The sequence below is a fragment of the Notolabrus celidotus genome, chromosome 21, assembly GCF_009762535.1.
Source record: "Notolabrus celidotus isolate fNotCel1 chromosome 21, fNotCel1.pri, whole genome shotgun sequence".
NCBI classification, from domain to species: Eukaryota; Metazoa; Chordata; class Actinopteri; order Labriformes; family Labridae; genus Notolabrus; species Notolabrus celidotus.
In genome coordinates this window covers 7248483-7270269 of record NC_048292.1, presented here as the reverse complement: position 1 = coordinate 7270269, position 21787 = coordinate 7248483, and the positions used below count along the sequence as shown (strand labels likewise).

Here is a 21787-nt window from a genome sequence, read left to right as displayed (position 1 = left end):
TCTGATTTGCTGTAGTGTTTTCTGATTTGCTGTTGTGATTTTCACTTCAGGGCCACCATATAAAACCGTGCATAAAAATAGATCTGATATCTTTGTATGTCTCCTGAACTTTATTTCTAAAGCCAATACCAATATAAACAGACAGATGATGCACCAAGCACAAACAGCTCTTAAATGGTTGAGCATGTACGCCTCTAAATGGACATCCTCATCCGTGACTGCACCCTCTGAAACACGAGTGTAACACTTGCCAAATGGTCCCGTGTTCTGTAGCACCATAATCTGGTGCAAATCAGCACAAATTACGCATTTGTTTATTGTCGCTGTTTTGGGGCAGAAGTGTAACCCCGCCCATCGAGAGTAACTCAACCAATGAGCTCACTTCTGGCTCAGAGGAGTGATCTGTATACCTAAAACTCCAGTCAGCCTGTTCATTGAACTGAGTCAGCGGCCATGCGCAAACGGATCCAAAGGAGGGCTGTGCTGTGTAGGCTGGTGTCTACATAAGATCCCTGCCTGCGGGACTACACACACAACGCCGACTGGAAATCACAGACAGTAGCTGGAAGCCTCGACTTCTGTTTGATTTTTTTTTTTTAACCAGACGCACTGATTTTTCTGAGGAAAACACAAATCAAGATTGTCTGACGGGTACCTTGGGATCTCTCCAACCCCTCCTCCTCCTCGTATTCCTGACCAGCTTTGGACTACGGATGCAGAGAGCAGCAGCAGCAGCAGCAGCAACGATGCGGCGGCTCTGCTGTTAACTCGTTGGACTCCTATATTTTTGCTCTTATTTTGCCGGTTTTAACCTTAAAGGGCAGAATACACCCAGAATGAAGCTCAAACCAAACCAGACCAGGACATACGATGGCGATGGCTTCAAGAAACGAGCAGCATGCCTGTGCTTCAAGAATGAGCGTGAAGAAGAGGTACGAGATTCTGCAGTCTTATGTTTAACTCAACCATATAATTAAACAGAGGAGTTATGTATGACTTTGTGGCCTAGTCATTCCCCAGTCATTCAAACAACAAGGAGAGAAAAAAAATACAATATGCTTTATTAAAGGAAAGGGATATCACCTGTGGCGCACCCTTTCACCTGGAAGCTACATTTACCCTGATGTCTATTTATGTTATTTACAATGTTTCGACTTGCTGCTGTGGATGCACCTTGGGCCATCCAGTTCAGGCTAGTTTGAGAAGCACGCAGAGAAAGGAGAGAGAAATGCTTGTTATCAAGGTAACTTCAGTTGTCAACAGACAACCAAGGAGCGTTCGCCTTCAAAATAAAACCGAGCCGACTCAGAATCCATTCGAAGCGCATTTAAAATTAAAGCAAGGCTTTTATTTTGAAGGCGAAAGCTCTTCTCTTCCGGTGAGCGTCCAGCTGGCTTGAAGCGGCACAGAGAGGGGGCGAGGTTGCCCGTTTCTCTGAATAGAGGGTTTGACATGGCTTTTGTCGAGTGAGGACGTACAAATATAGCAACAAGTCTATTATGAAGTGTTTCTATGTAATGATGTGTTATGTGGTCACTACGTTTCTTATAAAAGTAGGCTCAGGGGCGTCACGAGGAATTCTAGCCCCCCCCTGATAAGATATCTCAGTGGGCCCCATCACTACAGCCAACCCTATAAAATACAACATTGCTGCTTTTTGCTTTTTGCTTTTTGCTTTTTGCAATTTATATTTTTCAATTTCTCCAAATGTAACTGCACAATATTGACCTTCAGACAGTCCACCTCTTTAAACCCTCCTGTTATGTTTGTTTCTCAGGAACAGCAATAATGTTCCGGGGTCAACTTGATCCGGGGCATATTTAATTATCTAAAAGTGTCAGAACCAAAAAAAAAAATCCCAATAAACATTATTTTAATCTCATTATTGACTACATTACTAACCGTTTAAATCAATATTTAGTGCAATGGTGTTCTTTAATTCTCACAGATCATGGTTCAATGAGGATGACTCACTTGGTTTTTAATGAAAATTCATGTTAAACCTTTTTTGAATGTACATTGGAAATACCTAAATATATATGCAGTAGTTTTACATTACTTAGATTTTACATTTTGAATTTTCTTCATTTTATTAACAATTTCTTTTTAGATTTTTGAACATTAAAATGAGTCAATTCAACCTGAAACATAACAGGAGGGTTAAACAAGATTATTTGAAGCCAAGTGACTTGTTGAACAACAACAAGGAGACATTATTTGGAATAATCTCACCTCATGAAGTCAAATAAAACTCCAAAAACCTACAGTTTACTTTCAATCAGATTCAGCCACACTGGATGCTATGAAAATATGATAATACCCAGCTTTAGGCACACATCTCACCGAGCCGATCAATCTAGACTACAGGAAGAGACTCCCCTTTTTTCCCAGAAAATAATTCTGAATGTTTGTTTATTTATTCAGACAATTTTAGTAATCTTATTGAAGTTATAACAAAACAAAAGAAAAACTTAGTGGAAAACACATTTTATTTCAGACCCATAAGGCCCCCCCCTCCCCATGAAGGGCCCTAGGTAGTCAGTCCCACTTTCCCCCCCACTACGACGCCCCTGAGTAGGCTCTACGTTCAAGAGTGACCATTCATGATTGAGCTGCATCCCGCCGGCCTTGAGCGGGCCGCTGTAGAAACGAGGTGGACGACGTTTTAAAGGGACCCTCACAGAGTCAATAATGAACGTGGGATGACGGACTTTGGTTGTTGTTGTTGCGTCTGACTTTTCTTGGTGATATATAATACAGTAGACTCACTTAAAACAGTATTACCATAGCTGTCAGCAGCAGTGTCCCCAGCCCAAACGTTGTTAAAAATACATGAGGTGTGACACAGGCTATTTCAAGGCATTTATGCAAAACATGTTTGGTTTTTTTTACATTCAGTATTGTAACTCTCAAATACACTGACTGCATAAAATAAGGATACAAATACAAAATAAGGCATAGACAACATGAAATGTGCTACATTAAATAATTAGGTATTAAAAGCTCAGCCAAACTCATCCAAAATCTTGGATCATCTACATCTGGATACAGGGACAAGATCAGGAATTAATATAGATTGCATGCATGTATAGAAGGCACAACAACTACATGAAATATTATACAGATATATACATGGTAACTCTAGCAGCAATGGCACATCAGACCAGTTTTGATTGAGCAAACTGAGATTCAATCAACATTTCTGGCAATATCCACATCCTTCCCAAAACTCCCAGTGTTGTGAATGTAGCTGTGTGCTTTTTAACAGGCAGTCTGGATAGGACCCTGTTATATTTAGGACTTTAAACTGTGTCACTCACAAGTTCTCATCCTATATGTTTATGTCCGGTAAGTTACAGGTTCCCTTGTGGGACTAATAATAGCCATGCTTCTATATTACTGGTAAGCCATATTTATGCCCAAACATCAGGTCCATGTCTCTATTATTGGGTCATATTCTTGCAAATCTAAATTAAGCCTCCTCTTTGAGCATGGCATAAACAAAGTGTTACACAATATACTGTAAAAGCAGCCCAGTCTGAAGTCTGTTGTCTGGCTCTGCCCGAGCCCCCCAGTGTTTGGCTGTACAACACACAGATATGAAGCTTTAAACAAACACACAGAAGTGTATCTCCTCACTTAAACATGCGCAAATGTTATGTCATCCTGGTGCTCTTGCGTAATTTTTTTTCTTAGAACTTGTTGTACTGCGTGATCCTTTGCTTTTTAACTTGTAGTCATAGGAAAGGACAGTCAGAATATTGTCACAACAAAAGTGTGTAGGTGTGACCGTCAACCTCAGGATTTTCAGGCTTTGACATGCATGTCTGCTCATGCAATCAGAGAGGACGGTTGCCTGAAGTAGGAGAACCAAACAGGGGGGGGGGGTTCTGATTGTGATATTGGGTGCTAACAATGGCAATTCTCTGTTTAAAGACGCTTAAACTATGGGTCATTGTGTTATCAATACGTTCCTTAAACACATGCTTACACACTCACAATCAGTTTCTAGACACATGACACCTGACTGTGGTGAAATAAAACCCATACACGCTGCTGGACTGTTTTGTTTCGGAGAGGAGAGGAGAAAGCTGAGCTCTCAGGGCAAGGTACTCCATGACAGCAATTAAACTCCTGACGGGGAAAAAGGGACATGACAGAGGCGCAGAGAGACGGCAGCGATAGCTGAGTATGTCACCTGAGTTTCACAGTGTATGAACCGCCCGGTCTTGTCTGCCAAGAAAACATCTTAATTATTTTACATCTTTACAATGCAGTGATAAGTTATATATATACTTAAAAAGAGGACTGTATTCACAGATCTAATTCAATTTGAACAAGATACTGGTCCTTTATTATGCTATTTTCTTTGTGCTTCAAACCTGTAAACAAAAGCAAGGTTTTTATTCTTGCTTTTTAATGCTGTAAAAAAAAAAAGTGAAGTCTCCAATATGTGGGTGTGTACCTGTGAAGTTTCCAAACTAGTTTCTTTGCAAATACTACCCAAACTCTGCAAACAGTCTAGCTCTAAAGCTGCTATAATCCATTTTCTGAAATCAGTAGCTGAAGTGACTTTGTTCTTACTCATTAACCTTGAACTATCACCTGACTTGGAAATTTCCTCAGCTCTATAGCGCTTAGCAGTAATGTTCACCTAACTGTTTTGGTTTTGTGGCGTGTATTTTTAAGTGCTCTAGTTTGATTTTTCATCAAACCTGTGTATGTAAAAGCATTATAAAAGAGAATAAAGTTACTTTTAAAGTGAGAAAAAATATGGTTGAGCATTTTACAGCCAGAAATTCATCTATGGAAGGTGGTGGAGACCAAAACAGAGCTTAAAGGACTCTGAACTGTGCCTGCTTGATGTGTAAATAGGACCCTGTATAGCTTAAAAGTGCACCACATCAACTTGAAAGGTGATCATTTGTCAGTGATGTGTTCACAGCTTTTTTCCCCAATGGCCCCAGTTACCAGTTGTCTGACTTAATCTCTGAATCCAAACATTTAATCATATCATACCATCATTGTTTGTTTAATACACTGTAGGACATTTAATGGAAAACATGCCATGTTCATCTGTATTTGATGTTAAAGCCTCTCTAAAATAAACCTTATATAATACCACAAGTTCATGCATCATTAAGAGTGAGGGAGAAATTCCCTCATCTACTTGCAGTAAGCTCCATGTTTATCAGATTGTAACCCAGAGGCTACATATTGAAAGCACTGCAGCAGATTGTAAATAATGTTGTACTGGAAATGGGAGGAGGCGGTTATCAGTTTGAGTAGATCCTCTATCATAAAGTCAGAAACGTGGGCGTTCGGCCACTCCGTCTTTGCCTCTCCTGCTGTTTGCCTCTGCATTCACTGTTTATGACTCCTCTCTTATTTGTTGATACCTGTTATGCAGCGGCTATATTACTGTCTTAGCACTATTGATCCCACCCCTGCACTTGTGAGCTTGTCTGTCTAAGACTTTCCATCATTCTCTCCTCCCGGCACTCGGCCTGACCTGGCATTTGGAGCCTTTTTTATTTGACAGCCACAGGCGTTCCTCCTTGGGGAGGAGGAGGAGGTGTTAATGTCCTCCAGAATATCCCTGCCTGCTGTCCCTGTTTGAGACCATGCCAGAGGACTGGGTGTCAGAGCTTGTGTTGTTCTACCAGTGCCAGTCTGATAGCATAAATTAAGCAATTGAGCTAAGAATGAATATAATTAAGTATTTCTGGTAAAAATCTTTTATTTTTTTGTCATTGTTGATGTTTTGATAAGCAATAATTCCACACTTCTGACATTTGTCTGTCATGTTTTTGCTGAGTAGATTCAGTATGCTTGCTCCAAAATTTGTCCAACTCCCTCTTCTCTCCAGGGCCCCCTTTGTAAGCAGGTTGAGTTGCAACACAGTAAAATGTCAACAGGGAAACACTACAGAGGGGTTCTCCTTCACCCTACCCCTTTCCAAATATAAGTGGGTTTTCTGTGCTCAGAGTACAGCTGTCAGCTGACCATTGACCCATCTATCACGGCGGTGTGAGTTATTTTGTTTTACGGCAAAGCTGCTTTTTACGTCTGTCAAAAGTGAACGAGAAAGTTCATGAAGACTAGAGAAATGGTGTTGAATCATGTGTCGGCCTTCAGTATCAGGACCTAAACCATGATATGCAAAAACTATTAGTACATAGATTGTAGCATAATCAGGGGCCAGTAGTTGTTAATATTTATCAAAATTGGGCGCAAGACAGACAAGCAAGTCTGTCATCCAATACCCCAGGGTACAATTAATACAGCTTAGGCCAATGTTGATTACAAATCATGCTACAAAATCAAGTTAAGGAAATGTTTCTTCCATTTTCAACATAAATTCAGGACAAAAAAAAACAAACAAGTCTTAGTCAGCTGTGACATTTGAACACGGAGAAAGGAGGATTGAGTCTATAGGTCAACAGTAAGAGAAGAAAAAGTTCCTCATGATAAATATTATGAATAAACTGTTTGAATATTTATTCAAAATGTTGCCAGATGAATAGAAAAATCAGACACATGCTGGTATAAAGTAGTGGATAAATGTTGCATGGTGAAATGAGCGTATAACGGGAGACTGTTCACAGTATGAGATGAATACCTGATAGTTAGGGAGTGGTAAAATTGCTAATTGATAGGAAACTGACAGTTAATCATCCCTTTAATTGATTTCAAATCTTACCCTGTGCTTGGTAGTAAGCTTCAATAAATATATAAATGTGTAGAAGTTAGCCAAAAGTGTTGTATTATTACTTGATATTTAGCTGGAGGCAAATATACGTAGTATTGATAGTGAGCTACAATAAATGCTTGCATAAAATAGTTATAGGCAAGGCAAGGCAAGTTTATTTATAAAACACCATTCATACAAAGAGCAATTCAAAGTGCTTTACAGAGTTAAAAACAAAAACCAGAACAGTAAAAATCAACAAAAACACACAGCAAACACTTCCAACATTTACATACGGCCAGTTATGTTTGATAGTTATGCCTGATAGTTAGCAAATGATAGTTGAAGTGCCTGGTATTTATCTAGAGGTAATGGATACATGCTTCACAGTTAGCTGAAGGTAATTGGTAGATGCCTAGTATTTAGCTTAAACTAATACATGCCAGGTTTCCAGCTGAAAGTAATGGGCAAATGCTTCATAGTAAGCTTGAGGTTACGCATAAATCATGATGTTAGCTAGAAATAATGGATAGTTGATATATAGCTAGCTACCAAATAGATGCTTGTTAGTAGCTGGATGTAATGGAAAGTTACCAGTAGTTAGCCAGAGGTTATGGACAAATGCTTGATAGTTCAGTGTTGCCAACTTAGCAACTTTGTCGCTATATTTAGCGAGTTTTCAGACCCCTCTATCGACTCTTTTTCAAAAAAGCGACTAGCGACAAATCTAGCGACTTTATCTGGTGTTAAAAGGAGCCTTTTGGAGACTGACGTGAAAGCATGTATCGTTCTAACTCTTCTCAATGAGCAGTGGATGCTGCTGTGAGTCCCTCCTATCTGCATTCAGAGCAGGAGGCGTTCACCCCTCAGCATTCAGACTGCAAATGTATGACGCATGTACGAAGACACCGCTGGCTGATCCATTTAGATAGTTAAAGGTGACATATTACGCTTTTTTCATCAATATGTATTGGTCTAAGAGGTCCCCAAAACATGTCTTTAAAGTTTATGCTCAAAAAAACACTTTGAAATCAGATTTTGGCATGCCTGAAAAACTCTCTTTGTCAGCCCTGCTCAGAACGGTCTGTTTTCTCTCTGACCACGCCCCCTCAGGAAGTGGATGTGGCCTCGGCTGTCCAGCACGTTGATCTAATGTTTACATGTTGGCTAAATATACACAGCTGCTCACAGACCCGCGTTACTTCAACCCTCTGAATCTGATCCAGAATCTGATCCTGACGGAGAGGCGCCTGCAGCAGGACCTTTCTGGACGATGGGTCACAGATTTAGTGTTTCTTGTTATTTTATTTATCAGTATGTAGACATGTGTCTTGGTACACAGCTACCAACATGTAGCTATGTGGCTATGCTAACTAGTGCTAGCACTTATCCATGATAAATAAAAATCATCCACTAGATCTTCAAATCTGCAGACGTGGGGAGTAAAACCGACCTCTGCCAGAAGGGCAGCAGGACCTTTCTGAAGGATTGGTCACAGATTTTGTGTTTTGGTACACAGCTAATAACATGTAGCTATGTGGCTATGCTAACTAGCGCTAGCACTTTTCCATGAAAAATAAAAATCATCCACTAGATCTTCAAATCTGCAGACGTGGGGAGTAAAACCGACCTTTGTGTTTATTAAAACAGCCTACAACTAGCATGCCTCCCTCCTAAGCTCTTTGTTAGCACACATGTGTGCAGGAAATGAAAAACTCTCTTTTTGTCTCTCCCTCGACGTTGCACGTCTCTCCTTCAGCGTTTATTACAATTCAGATTATGCAAATTCAAAAATGAAGCTTGTATTTCTAAAAATGCTAATTTAATATCAGAATTTATGTTTTCAATAAGATTTACACAAATCTAAACAAATACAATTCAATACAATATGAAATAGGTTATGAGTAGCTCATTTTTAGGCGATGACGTCATTTGGCGACTTCTAGCAACTTTTAGGACAGCCAATAGCTACTTTCCTCACTGAGAAGTTGGCAACACCGTGATAGTTAGCTAAAGGTCATTGTTACAACCTTAAAAATTAGCTTGATGTAGTGGAGAAGTGCCTGATATTTAGCCAAAAGTAATTGATAAAAGCCTTTTCTTTTAGCTACCAGTAATGGCTAAAGTGCCTTTGGTCACTAAAGGTTAATGGATAAATCATTAAAAGTTAGCTTGCGGTCACTAGATTCAAGAGATAGCTGCTAGACAGTTAGCTAAAGGCAGTGGATAACTCCCTGAAAGCTAGCTTGATGTAATGGAGAATTTCCTTATGTAGCTAACACTAATGCTTCATAGTTAGCTTAAGTTTTATGGATAATGCATGAGGAAATGAATGATTGTTTGAAATACATGATTCAATAATGCCTAAATATTAGAAAGGGATAGCTAACTGTAATGGATAAGTGGTGGCAAAGAAGTTCGACATGTTTAAAGTGCCAAATGACCTTACTTGTTTTCAAAAACCTGTTCAAGTGACTTTGTGCTAAGTGAGATGAAAAGAAACCTGCAGCCTTCATGTCGTTTTGATGACAAACGTTCCTTTCCTTTCAAGTGCTCTTGTGCAAAACCTTTAGGCAACTCCCAACTTCTGCTGCTCCCTCTTCTGATCATGAAACTGTATTCATCTCATACCTGCATGTGAATTAACACATTTTAATTACACACTGTTTGTAATATGTCGATTCAGTGTTCCACATTCCTCAATCCATTAAAGCTAAACTAAATGTAGCCTGTGTTGTAGTCTGAAGAGGTCCTCTGGCACAGCAACTGAAAGATAAAAATGGAACAACCAAAGCAAAAAAACTGCTTTGTCCTCACTGCCCCGGAAGCTCTGTGGCTTTTGTTTTGTATACATCTCACGCTGTTGGCTTAGGACACGTTGACACCAGTGATCTCCTTCTAAGCCTCTCTGGCTGAAGCTCAACACATGGGCACACACAGCCAGACAGCGAGGGCAGCGAGTACAAGTTTTCTGAAATGTCCAACACGTCTGAACTACAAAGAAATAAATGAAAGAGCTTGTGTTTTGCATAATTTTGCCATGACACTGAAAAAGCGTCTGTGTGGAAGTACGATATCACAAAGGTGATTTAAGTAGAGGACACTCACATGCAGAATTTGGATGAGTTTCCATCTTACCTGACAGAAAAAAATCCTCTAAAATAACACCATTATTTGTGTTTGTTTTTAGGTTAAATTAACAATGTCAAAGGACTGAAGGTCATGTCACCTTATTCCAAAGGCAAGCCTTCTCTTCACAGAGCTAACTCAAACCTGTCATGAGGTTGGACCTTGCACTTTTTTTTTTACAGTTCTCACTTCACTGAGAAGACGTCATGTTCTGCACCAGCACTTTTTGTATGCTTTGTGTAAAAGCCCCTGCATTTAACACACATCTACTGCACACTACAAAACAACAACTGTCTTATAACATAAACACTTATTTCTTAAATCTTTTCATCTCCGGAATATGTCATTAGCATGCATGTACTTAATCCCTGTGCTTGACATTCATACTGTACCATACAGCTCCACACATGCAACGCCTGTCCCTTCCTGCCCTTCATCCTAACCTATATCTGTCTGGGAATAAGCAGGTGGCTGAGGTGAGTGAACGTGGCACGTGAGAAAGAAGGGCAGTGCCCTGAGCATGTGCCGACCAATTGGTTTTTCCCTGGGCCCTCGGTCCTGAGCCGAGCCTCAAAAGGCCTCTGGCTGGTGTCGCCATAATCCCATTAGAGAGCGTAAGGGAAGATATAGGAAAGCTGAGTTAGGATTAAGTGACAGACTGACTCCTTTGGCAGATTACTGGACTTGGTGATCAGATGGTTGGCAGAAGTGGATGTCACCATATGTTTTACAAGCTGCTTGACGTGCGTTACTCTCGTTAATGCACAGATTCCTTTATTTTGGATGTGACACAGGACTGTCAATCACAAAACTTGCTGTTCTTACCATCCCGTCTCCTCATGGAGTCAATACAAACGGGGGAATCACCTCAGGAAAATGTGTCTAGCACTAGCAGCAAGTGTGCATGTGTCTGTTGTGGTTGCTGTATAGATACTGCCGGGAAACTGCAGACACAGGCACATCTGATCCATGCATATCAGACTTCACTGCAACTGTAGTGTAATTCAAGCAACACAGGCCGCTGAGGGGAGCGCTGACAGAAATTGAGCGGCTCATGCTTAGTTTACCTTCATTGTTTGCTGAGGTCAGGTTGTTTTAGAACCGCGTCAGCTCTGCTTTTGATTAAGCATAATCATAAAGCTGGAAAAATCACAGAAAATGCTATTTGCATTTGATATTTCTGACAGCTGTGCAAAAAAAGAAACCAGAACTTGTTGAAAGTAGGAGAATCCCGCCAAAAATCCAATATGTGTCCCTGAAAAACAAGAGCAAATCAGTAGTTTGCTTAAATTAGAGTCAGCTCTCTTGCTTTTGCCCAATTAAGTGTTCAATACTTGTTTAAGTGTACCAAATATGTCCCAATGAAATAAATACAGAGAGCGATGCAGGATCTGTGTGCAACAACATAGAATAAATAGCAGGAGCAGCACCCGTCATCAATCATATCATGTCCCTGAGAGCCAAGTCAAAAGGGTCAACGGTCGAGTCTCATGTCAAGTTCTCAGTTTAAATTTGACAAAGTCAAGGCCACTGAAAATAGGTGACAAGCAAACAGCATACATGAATCTTGGGTGCAAGAAAAAGCTGTTTCATAAAATGATCCTCTGAAAAAAGAGTGTCTTTGCAACACAAAGTAGATGACATGCTCTTTAACTTGTGTTTTCTTGAACAGGTTCTGCTGGTGAGCAGCAGTCGGCATCCAGACCAATGGATTGTCCCTGGAGGTGGGATGGAGCCAGAAGAGGAGCCATGCGGGGCAGCAGTGCGAGAGGTGTTTGAGGAGGTGAGTAAACACAAGAATGAATCTAGTTTTTAAACATCACACGAACTGAGTGTCAACTCCGAGGTGAAGTCATTATTTGTGAGGTAGTAAAATGAGCACAAGAAGGTTGAACATTGCAATCATCCAACTATGAAGTAGCATTTTATTTAGCTTGACTTTTTTATTACATACATAGAACCTCTCCATGACATTACAGGTATGCAAAGCAGCATGTTCAAATAGTGCAAATTGACATGCCTGTGTATCCTTCAAACTTCTGTGAGAAACTTAGTTAGGGATGTGAGTTGAAAATGGAGCCCCAAGTGGTTAAAGGTGTTTTTGCTGATTTTTGTCCAGTTTATTTGAAAGGGATGTTCCCTGACAAAAAAAGTGTCTAGATTTCTTTCTTTTTTTCCCCTAACCTTTTATTAAATTTTTGCAGACAGTACAAAATTATGTCACACAAGAGTGAGAAAAAAATCAGAGTATCTGCATAGAGAAGAACAAAAATCCCTCATTAAACAGAACCCTCCAACCCTCAGCCTCCCAGCTTCCTAAGGCAGTTGTCCATTAGCGACCGTCTTATTATAGACACTAGTAGACAATACAAATAGACATAGAACATACAAAAGTATAAGTACATACAGTTCTAGATTTCTTTTAATATTAAATGTATTAACCTTAAAGAATCGTAAGCACGGGAAATCTAAGTGAAAAAAGGCTGTTTTGGCAGCGTTCTGTAAAACACTTCTTCTTAATCAATCAATCAGCCTTTATTTATAAAGCGCTTTTCATACAATAACATTGTAACACAAAGTGCTGTGCATAAAAACAACTTAAAATAGAATAAATTAAAAATATATATTTTAAAAAAGATAAAGAAGACTCCCCCCAGTGGTCTCAGACAATTAATTTGTTAACTTAAAATAAACTTAAGAAATAAATAAACAGATTAAATTAATCTTAATACAAATAATAATAACTGGTATTTCTATAGCGCCTTTCAGGAAACCCAAGGTCGCTTCACTGGGTCAGGTAGGGGGTCTGGGGTGTAGGTGGGGATATCTAATGGGGAAAGGCCTTGAGGAAAAGGCTGCGTTTTGATTGCTTTCTTAAAACTGTCCAGGGTTGGGGCAGTTTTAAGAAAGCAATCAAAGCAATCTTCTCACTGATGATCTTGTTTGCTTTTGCAGGTCAAAAAGAGGCATCAGTGTTAGTTTTGGTCTGTTTCATAACCAGCTGAACTGAACTCCTCACAGGAGCTTTAAAGAATTCAAAAATGAAGCTTGTATTCCTAAAAATGCTAATTTAATATCAGAGTTTATGGTCTCAATGAGATTTACACAAATCTAAACAAATACAGTTCAATACAAAATGAAATACATTAAGAGTAGCTCATTTTGCTGTTAGCTAGCCACTGAGTGGAGAGTTAAAAATGCTGCCCTGTCCTTATTGTAGTTAACAGTTAGCATGTATGCAATGCTAGCTTGGAGGCCGCCAATTGTTCTACACCATTTTTATTTCTGCAGAATCTTTGCTGTGTTGTGTTAGCTTGTTCAATGCTACTACTCTTTAGTGATCCCAATCAACAGCAGAGGACACTCTGCAGAATTCATTGTGCAATTATTGTACAAAATATCCAAACATGACCACACCCAATTTAATCCCCAAACTAGAGATGTTTTCAGAAGCTAAATTCTGACACTGTTTATTTTGAATGTGGATTTAAATTAATTTTGAATACTCTTAGATGCTCAATTTTTTGCAGTAAAGACCAACTAGAAGGTGCTGTGGCTTTAAAGCAACATGTCCCTGCATCTGTATGTAAAATTATCCAACAGATAAGTTATATTTTTGATTGAAGTGCAGCAAACACACTTACTCTAAAGCCTTTTCCTGATTAGCAACCTCTGCTGTAAAAAAAAGCAAGGGTAATCATCATTATAAATAGAAATCTTGTTAAATGTCTGGAGCACACATCGTATATTCTCAAGGCCAAACAACTCTCACTTCATCTCCTATTTCCAGTAAATAAAAGAAGTGTAATAACCAGAAGTGGAGTTCCTCGATCCAAACAGTTGTCTGTATGGGTGAGATTCTTGAAGGGCCACAGTATCGGTGCAGCCGGGTGCTTGAGGTGTGCTCTGGTATTCCAGTGGTACCCCCTGATTGGGAACCTTGTGGTCTGAGCCACGTCAGCGGTCTAAACTTGGCTGCTGGCTGGATTCCTATGCATTCACACATCCTGCAGCCCGGCCCGCTGGACACATCAGCGGGACAGAGTGACACTTGTGAGGAATGCTGAGCATGGGGACTAGAGAAGGGGAAAGGACAGATGTCATATGTCTTTACAAGTAATTTGATTCGTGTGAAATGCATCCGAGGTAATGCAGCCTTCATTAAGTGTTATGAAAGAGACATTATGACAATTCTGTGATAATACCCTCCTAGGATGGGTGCCAGGTTCTTCTGTGCAGGTGAAGAGACCTTACCAAGGAAGCTATTACTAGAATCACTGAAGGTCCAGCTACAATAATGCCCTCAAGTCCCTCTTAAGCCTTTATGTCACCCACCTGTCTTTAACACTATTCTTAACTTTCCCAAAACCATTGTACCCTTAAGAAAAACATGAAGGGCAACTTTGCTGATGGTTTCTGAGAAGAGTAAAGAAGCCAGAAATAGATTGATTCTGTAGTTAAGTTGTGAATGTTTGTGTTTTGATAATTGTTTGTTGAGCTTTTTAGTGTCAAAGCAAAGCCAGTGAGGTTACAGAAGAGTTCAGCACATGGAGGCGGAGCTGAGGTTCTTGAAAACACTGAAATGTTTTACACAATACCTGTTGTTTTGAAAGAGAATGTAAGCTTTGGTTCCAGCTGTAATTTTCTAATGTTCTCACTCAGTGTTCATCTGACCGAGCCACAGCGACTCATAAAAATAGACCAAAGAAAAAAACAACCTTTTATAACGCCTTTCTTTCTTCTGTCCTCAGGCTGGTGTAAAGGGCAAGCTCGGACGTCTACTCGGTGTATTTGAGGTAAGCCTTTCACCTACTTGGACCGTTAATTCAACATATCAATAGATTAGTGTGTGTGCAAGTGCATAGGATTCAAAGTGTCACCTTTTATAACCCTTCATAATGTAATACATCATTTCTGAGTAGAATTTTTGTTAACAAACACACACACCATTTTCAAATTATTTTCTGTGTCACTTTTGTGTTATTAAATTAAATCCTTTCCTTCTGCTCTCTAAAGCAAAACCAGGACCGGAAGCACCGAACGTACGTGTACGTGTTGACCGTCACAGAAACACTAGAGGACTGGGAAGACTCAGTCAACATAGGTACAGTTCCCCTTCACCTTGATGCCATAGCTTACTCATGTGTCACACTATACTGCCTCTTGTTATTTATGTGACAGCCAAGTATACAGACGGGTTACTGTATGGACACTGGGGTATGCAGTGACAACAGGTAACCATAAATCTAGGCCTCTATGTTAGCTGCAGTAAATCATTGTGGAGAACACCTTTTACCTGTTTCTCCTTCTACACTTATATTAACACCTTTATGTATGCACTTAGGACATGTGACGTAACCTCTTTTAGATTTGGAATGTATGTCCTGTTTTGATGTGCATTGGCATGCATCTATGTGTATTTATATCATTCTGTAGATGAGCCCTGCCTTAAATCATCTCAGTGCCCTGTCAAAGAATTAAGCTGAAGAAAATATGTCAATGCTTGCAAATGCTGCAAAAAAGCAGTACTTCAATACTGCATCACATTAAACTTCCCAATCACAGGCGCAACAGGGAACTTTTTCTTCCTATTATAGATTTAAAAAAAAGAAAAACATTGCAGTTATTAAATGGCATGACTTCCTTGAACCTATTTGCACATTAAGAAGAAGAAATAGAAGAAATGGTCTCCTTATAATAACATAAACTGTTAGAACTGATGTTTTACAATAATTTTTTACACTATTTTGAGCTTCAAGTCAAACAAACATGTTGAAAAGTCCCTCTTTATTCATCTATGGTTCTCTGTCTCCCCCTGCAGGCCGCAAGCGGGAGTGGTTCACCGTGGATGAGGCCATCAAAGTGCTGCAGAGCCACAAACCAGTCCACGCAGAATACCTCCGGAGACTCCAGCTCAGCTGCTCCCCGACCAACGGAAACTCCATCCTCCCAAGTCCCCCACCCAATGATAACTACCCCCACTACAGCGCTACGGCCACCACCGCCACAACGGGCAGCGTGTTGGGCACCTCCTGCAGATAGGACTGCACTTAAAAACTTTAACCCTGTCCGGTCTGGACAGCTCACTCAAAGTCTGTACAGTCATGCATGAATCTAATGACTTTTCAGAGTAACGGCTCCCCTGTATCTATAATTTCTGCTGCAGGACAGACCAAAGCCGTCGCCAGGACTGTTAAAGACTCGTCATAGAGCTGAAGAAATCTCTGACAGGAAAACTGTGGATATAAATATCTCGAGAACACTTTTTCTTTTACTGGCAAATACCAGACTGACAGGCTGAAGCTTGAGGAGACAAAGCTGCAGCTGTCAGTGCTGGCGTGAATGACCTGGTGAAAGAATGCCTTACAATAACTTTGTATGAATGTTATATTTGATTTGTTTTATTTCACTGATAGTCATTTTTTTATTTTATATTTAACAGAATGGATATGCTTTCTAGTCAATAAAAGAGGAATTGACCCCAAAGCACGTCACCATGGGGAATGTTTCCAGACTTAGTAATCTTTAACCCACGATGAAAACAGCTTATTTCATAACATGTAGCGTGGATTGCATTTTGAAAAGACAACCCAATTTAAAATGTCAAGGATCTCCTCGGTTGCATTCAATATAAGTGGGACATGTGTTTGTGACACCATGTGATCACTTGTTATTGTCATTTCTCGAGTGGAACAACCCAAAACATGAAGCTGCACTTACATTTTGTTTCCAAAAAGATAATAACGGCTTCAAAATACACGTCCCTTCAGGAAAGAAGCCCTTCATTTAAAAAAAAAAACTGCAGAAGTGAACCCTTAACAGCAGGCTTGAAGAGTCTCAGATATCTCACATGATACCTCAGCAAACTTAAAACTGGATCGGAGTCACGACACTGTGTTTGTTATCCTTTGACACAACACCACCGACTGTGTTTATAGTTACACTTCAGCGCATGCCTCTGACATGACGAGTCCACTAACTCAGACCGATCCAGGTCTGTTCATTTCAAACAACATACCCTTTCACACCTTTCATCTGTGCTATCTGTTTCCCAGGCTGTCAAAGAGAAAGTATTTAATGATCTACCTTACATCTCTGCCTTAGATAATGCATGCTGCAAGGGTCACCAGAGGTTATTTCAACTCTGGTACCACTGAAGTATTTTTTTTTTTCACACATTTAAACAGCTGTTCCACTAAAGTTTATGTTAAGCAGATTTGTCTCATGGTGCTTCATGATGCATCTACCATTGAGGAACTTAATTTCCACGTACCATATGATTGTTCTGTTCACATTACTGAACCAAGAAGACTCCTCGTCTGTAGGGCTACTCCTAACAATAATTTTCAACGTCTGTTTTTGGTTGAGCCTATGAGTCTGCCCATCACATTTTCTGATTATCCATCAATCAATTTATTGTCTCGGCTCTTCTTCTGATCTCAGTTTGATATTAAGATCACCAATTCTATCAATGAACCAGGGAATAATGACAGCTGGATACTTTTTTTTTTTTTAAGCCAAAACAAACACAGTTTAGGGACATAACTGGGTGTCATCTGTGTATCATGTAACCAGAGATAATCAAGAGAATTACTAGTCAGGTAAACCAATTATCTATATTTTTTATCATCATTGTCCCACAATGCTGGTTATGTGCTGTGGTTTGGCTGTAACACAGCTATTCGCTTCTTGGTGGGGGTGTAGCTCATGTTAATAGCTGCTGCCATAATGCTGTAACGCTCCACTACCCGAATGTAAACAAGCACAGATGACAGATGGCATCTTATAGTGTGGCGGTTTTTCAGTATCTTGATAAAGTAAATGGAGATAAAGTTGTATGGAGGCTGTGTCTGGTTAAACTGACATGTAATCACTTGACTGGAGCAATGTGTAACCAGCACAGGCATGTAGATGTTGACCTTCAAGGAGGACTGAAGGCGAGTGGTGCTAGCTCTGCTAACTGTAGCCTGCACTGGAAACCGATTTGACATTGTTTACTCACAGACACCTTGATCCCATTTAGTTGCTGTTTGCTGACTGTTGTTGAAGTTGGTTGCTTGAGAAGATCTCTAAATCCACGTCTCAGGTTCATCCACCATTTTCTTTCTCCATGTGTCTTGTCTGCCTTGCAACAAAAAAACATGATGATTTCAACCCGAGTACAGAAATCCAAAGAGAAATGACTCAAATCAAGTGTCACATTTAATTTTTCTTTTGTTTCTATAGCCGTTTTCACTGAACAGAGACACCCACTCACTCCTGTGTTTGACAGCTGAATGATGACTCGTAACCACACGGAGATATGTAAATAGCTTTGAAGAGCAGCATTGTGTTTTTAACTTGAATGGACATGTAAATTTTCTCTTAATATTTTATATATTTTTTAACGATGTACAAATGGCAGGAAAACAATGTGTAGAAACCCACTCAGAACAGTATGTACAGTCTATTTGTACCAATGACAATGTGCCACAGGTTTTGGAGGTTGGTATGGAGTTGGTTTGGATTAAGTATAAGGAAAGGTTAAATTTTCAATTGAATGTGTTTGTGCATTAAGAATTTCTTCAGAATGAGATTTTCAGTGAGAGTGATACGATTTTTGAATCCTGAAGATTTAAGAACTAATGGGAAAACTAAACATAGGCTATAAGTTTGTCTCATTTGCAAACTGTATCTCATCTTGCTAATCATTTTGTGCGTCACAAATACACAATGAATATAAACAAATAACACAATTGGGTTTTTATAACATTACTGGGGGGCATTTTGTTGTTGAATACATATTCCGGAGAATACTCTAGAACTTTGATTTCTTTAAACGGCTCCCCAAAGTCTCATCTGCAGACGTCACAAACTCGGACACACCAATCCGGCTATCAACAGTCAGCCTTGTTTGGTGGGTCCAAAAAAAGGGACTCCAACCACCTTAAACCTTTATGTATATCATTACTGATTAATGAATGTGAAATATCATGTGCCAAATTTAAAGATGTGTTAGTGTTCAGGGAGGGAATCATTGTAGAGATTTTTAGTCCAACTGTTTTGTGGAAAAACTCATTTTAGACATCATTTGATGTAAAACATCGTCATTTTAGAATTAAAGTCAACTATTTTGAGGGAGAAGAAAAAATTCAACTAGAGTTGTTATTATTGTTGACATTATGACTAATGAACCACCGGCACTTACACTAAAAGTCCACAATCTCAGACTAAAATCCAAATAATATGAACTAAACTCTACCCCATTAGTGTTGAGTTTTTGCAGCTCATTATCACTTTCTCCTCCCACTTGTTGGACTCTGTGTTTCATGTTTGGGTCTTTGTTGATGTATGAATGTTCCTTTTACGGACAAATCATGACTGTAGGGATACAACCCCCCCCTCCTCCAGAATGACATGTATGTGCTCAGGTATCAAAGTGTAAGACAAGAGCATCCACTAAATGAGCGCTGTTATGTGAATTTTGGACAGCATGATTGTTTGCTAAACACAATTTGATGTTGCATGGATGTATCCAGTGCATTTTTTTAATCAAACAAAAAATTTGTCACCATTTTATCATAAATATTATAATGCACAGAAACGTCAAATGTGAAAACCTTGGACTGGAAAGATTGTTTTTGAGAAAAGATTGCATTAAAGGGGAAAAATCCTACTGTTACTGTTGTTCTTTTATTTATTTTATGCAAAAGCGGCGTCTGCAGTTCCAACACTGTGAGTCAATATAATGATAGTGAGTGTTGAGAAAAAGCTTAATGTTTGGACATTTAACATGAGAAGGTTCAGTAAATTGAAGTTGAGACTAAATAAATCTGCTCTATGGCCCCAGGGTAAAAAACCTGAGCCACTTCACACCCCTACTCTCTATTCTCAGCAGAGATTAGCATCTGTATTATTCCCCATTTACTAGCTGACACATTTGTGTTTGCATATCAGATGACATCTGATCTAAATCTATCCAAGCCCCATAAACACTCTGACCATGAGCCTTCCCCACAGCCGGACTCTTGTGATCCAGCTCTTTGAGAAAGTAATACACAGTATCTTAACAATAGAGCAGACTAGACAAGGAAAGTGGGTCTCCTCTGGGAGAAACACTGCCCAAGAAGCTGACAGCAGCACAGAGAAGAATGCAGTGAACTCAAGTCAAATGATTCACTGTGACATAAATATACAGTCCTTGTTGTTTGCAGAGTTAATAACTATCAAAGTTTGTCTACAGGCTTTGACAGCAGCGTTATTTCCTGGGGAAGACACACCTGGGCCTGTCTCTAGCTGTGGTTTCCCCTTGCAACTGGAGCCAAAAAAGAGGGCGTTGCTGTGGTCCCGTGTGGAAAACAGAACATGAACGCACTCTTCAAAGTCCTCTTTCACTTACTAATCAGCAGGTGAGCAGAGACCCCTCAGCTCATATTTTCCAAAATGAGTGAGTTGCATTTAAAATCATTTGAAGAATCAAACCATCTCACCTCGAGTCATACCTTTAAAAGTCACAGTACATAGTGTTCAGAGTCAAATTATTACATTTCTGAGATAAGCACTCACAATAAACTCCTGTAAGGAATATTCAGGTGTTTTACTTGCATTACTAATAGAAAAATGTTGTTGTTTTTTATACATAATCAAGGTGGCGCTAGTTTGAAGAAGGCTCCAGCTCTGAGGCCTCTCTGTCTACTGGCAGAAGCTGGTTAGCCTGCTGATGCCACCCCTGGACACCCCTCTGAACACGCCCTTGGGCAACTACAATGTTAAGTAGCCTGTAATATTTATTTTAAAATTGAACCAAGTAGACTATAAAAACGAGGAAACATTTCTCAAAATAATGGCTAATGCTCAGTGGTGGACAAAGTACACAGCCTCAGTACTTAAGTCAAAGTATAGATCCTCCTGGTCAAATATTACTCCAGTACAAACAATCAATCAATCAATCAATCAATCAATCAATCAATCAATCAATCAATCAATCAATCAATCAATCAATCAATCAATCAATCAATCAATCAATCAATCAATCAATCAATCAATCAATCAATCAATCAATCAATCTTTATTTGTATAGCGCCAAATCACAACAAACGTTATCTCAGGACGCTTTTACAAACACAGGAGGTCTAGACCACTCTATGTCAAATTATGAACAGAGACCCAACTTCAAGGCAGGGTAAGACTCAGTCTGACCCCACCTTAATCCATCATGAGCATTGCACATCGCAGTATTTAGCTAGTTACAGTGGCGAGGAAAAACTTCCTTTTAACAGGCAGAACCCTCAGGCAGAACCAGACTCATGTTAGACAGCCATCATGCCTCGACCGAGTTGGGTCTGGAAAGACAGATAGAGGGGAGTAAGAGAGAGAAGTGATAGTGATGAGACGAGTAGTAGAAGCTGTTGCCGCTGGAGTCCAGAACGTCCGCAGCAGGAGGACGTCTACGGCAGCTCAGAGGAATCTACGAGACAAGGGAGCTCAGGGACTCCAGAAAGGTTTATGGTTAGTAACTTTAATGGGACAGGCAGAGTTAAAGTAAGTGATGAAGGGGTTGGGGGGAAGGGGGTGAGCTAGGATCCCAGTGTGTCAGTGTGCCAGTTCCCCCGGCAGTCTAGGCCTATAGCAGCCTAACAAAAGCTGGTCCAAGCCTGAGCAAGCTTTAATTATAAGCTTAATCAAAAAGGAAAGTTTTAAGCTTACTCTTAAAAGTGGAGAGGGTGTCTCCACTTACAAGTGAGAGTTGCTCTGTAAAATTATTACTTGAGTTAAAGTACTGGAGAACTTGCTTTTAAAAATATTTAAGTATTCAAAGTACTTCTTAAAATATATCAAAACTTTGTATTTTCTGAATACATAAATAAGATAAGATACTCCTTTATTCGTCCCACAATGGGGAAATTCATGGAGTTACAGCAGCAAACAAAAAGGTATACAGTCCAAGAATTTCAACAAGAATATATATAGAAAAGAAATGTCCGTAAA

The 21787-nt window shown here is 39.7% G+C and overlaps 1 protein-coding gene across 1 annotated transcript; it reads left to right on the top strand.

The window, feature by feature from the left end:
- Positions 1–416: 416 nt before the first annotated feature.
- nudt4b (nudix (nucleoside diphosphate linked moiety X)-type motif 4b) lies at positions 417–19481 on the top strand. The gene is made up of 5 exons (XM_034673726.1): positions 417–932; positions 11493–11603; positions 14572–14616; positions 14837–14924; positions 15642–19481. Exons 1-5 carry the CDS (start codon positions 837–839, stop codon positions 15860–15862), a joined length of 561 nt encoding a protein of 186 aa, XP_034529617.1. The 5' UTR covers positions 417–836; the 3' UTR covers positions 15863–19481.
- The last annotated feature ends 2306 nt before the right edge of the window (positions 19482–21787 follow it).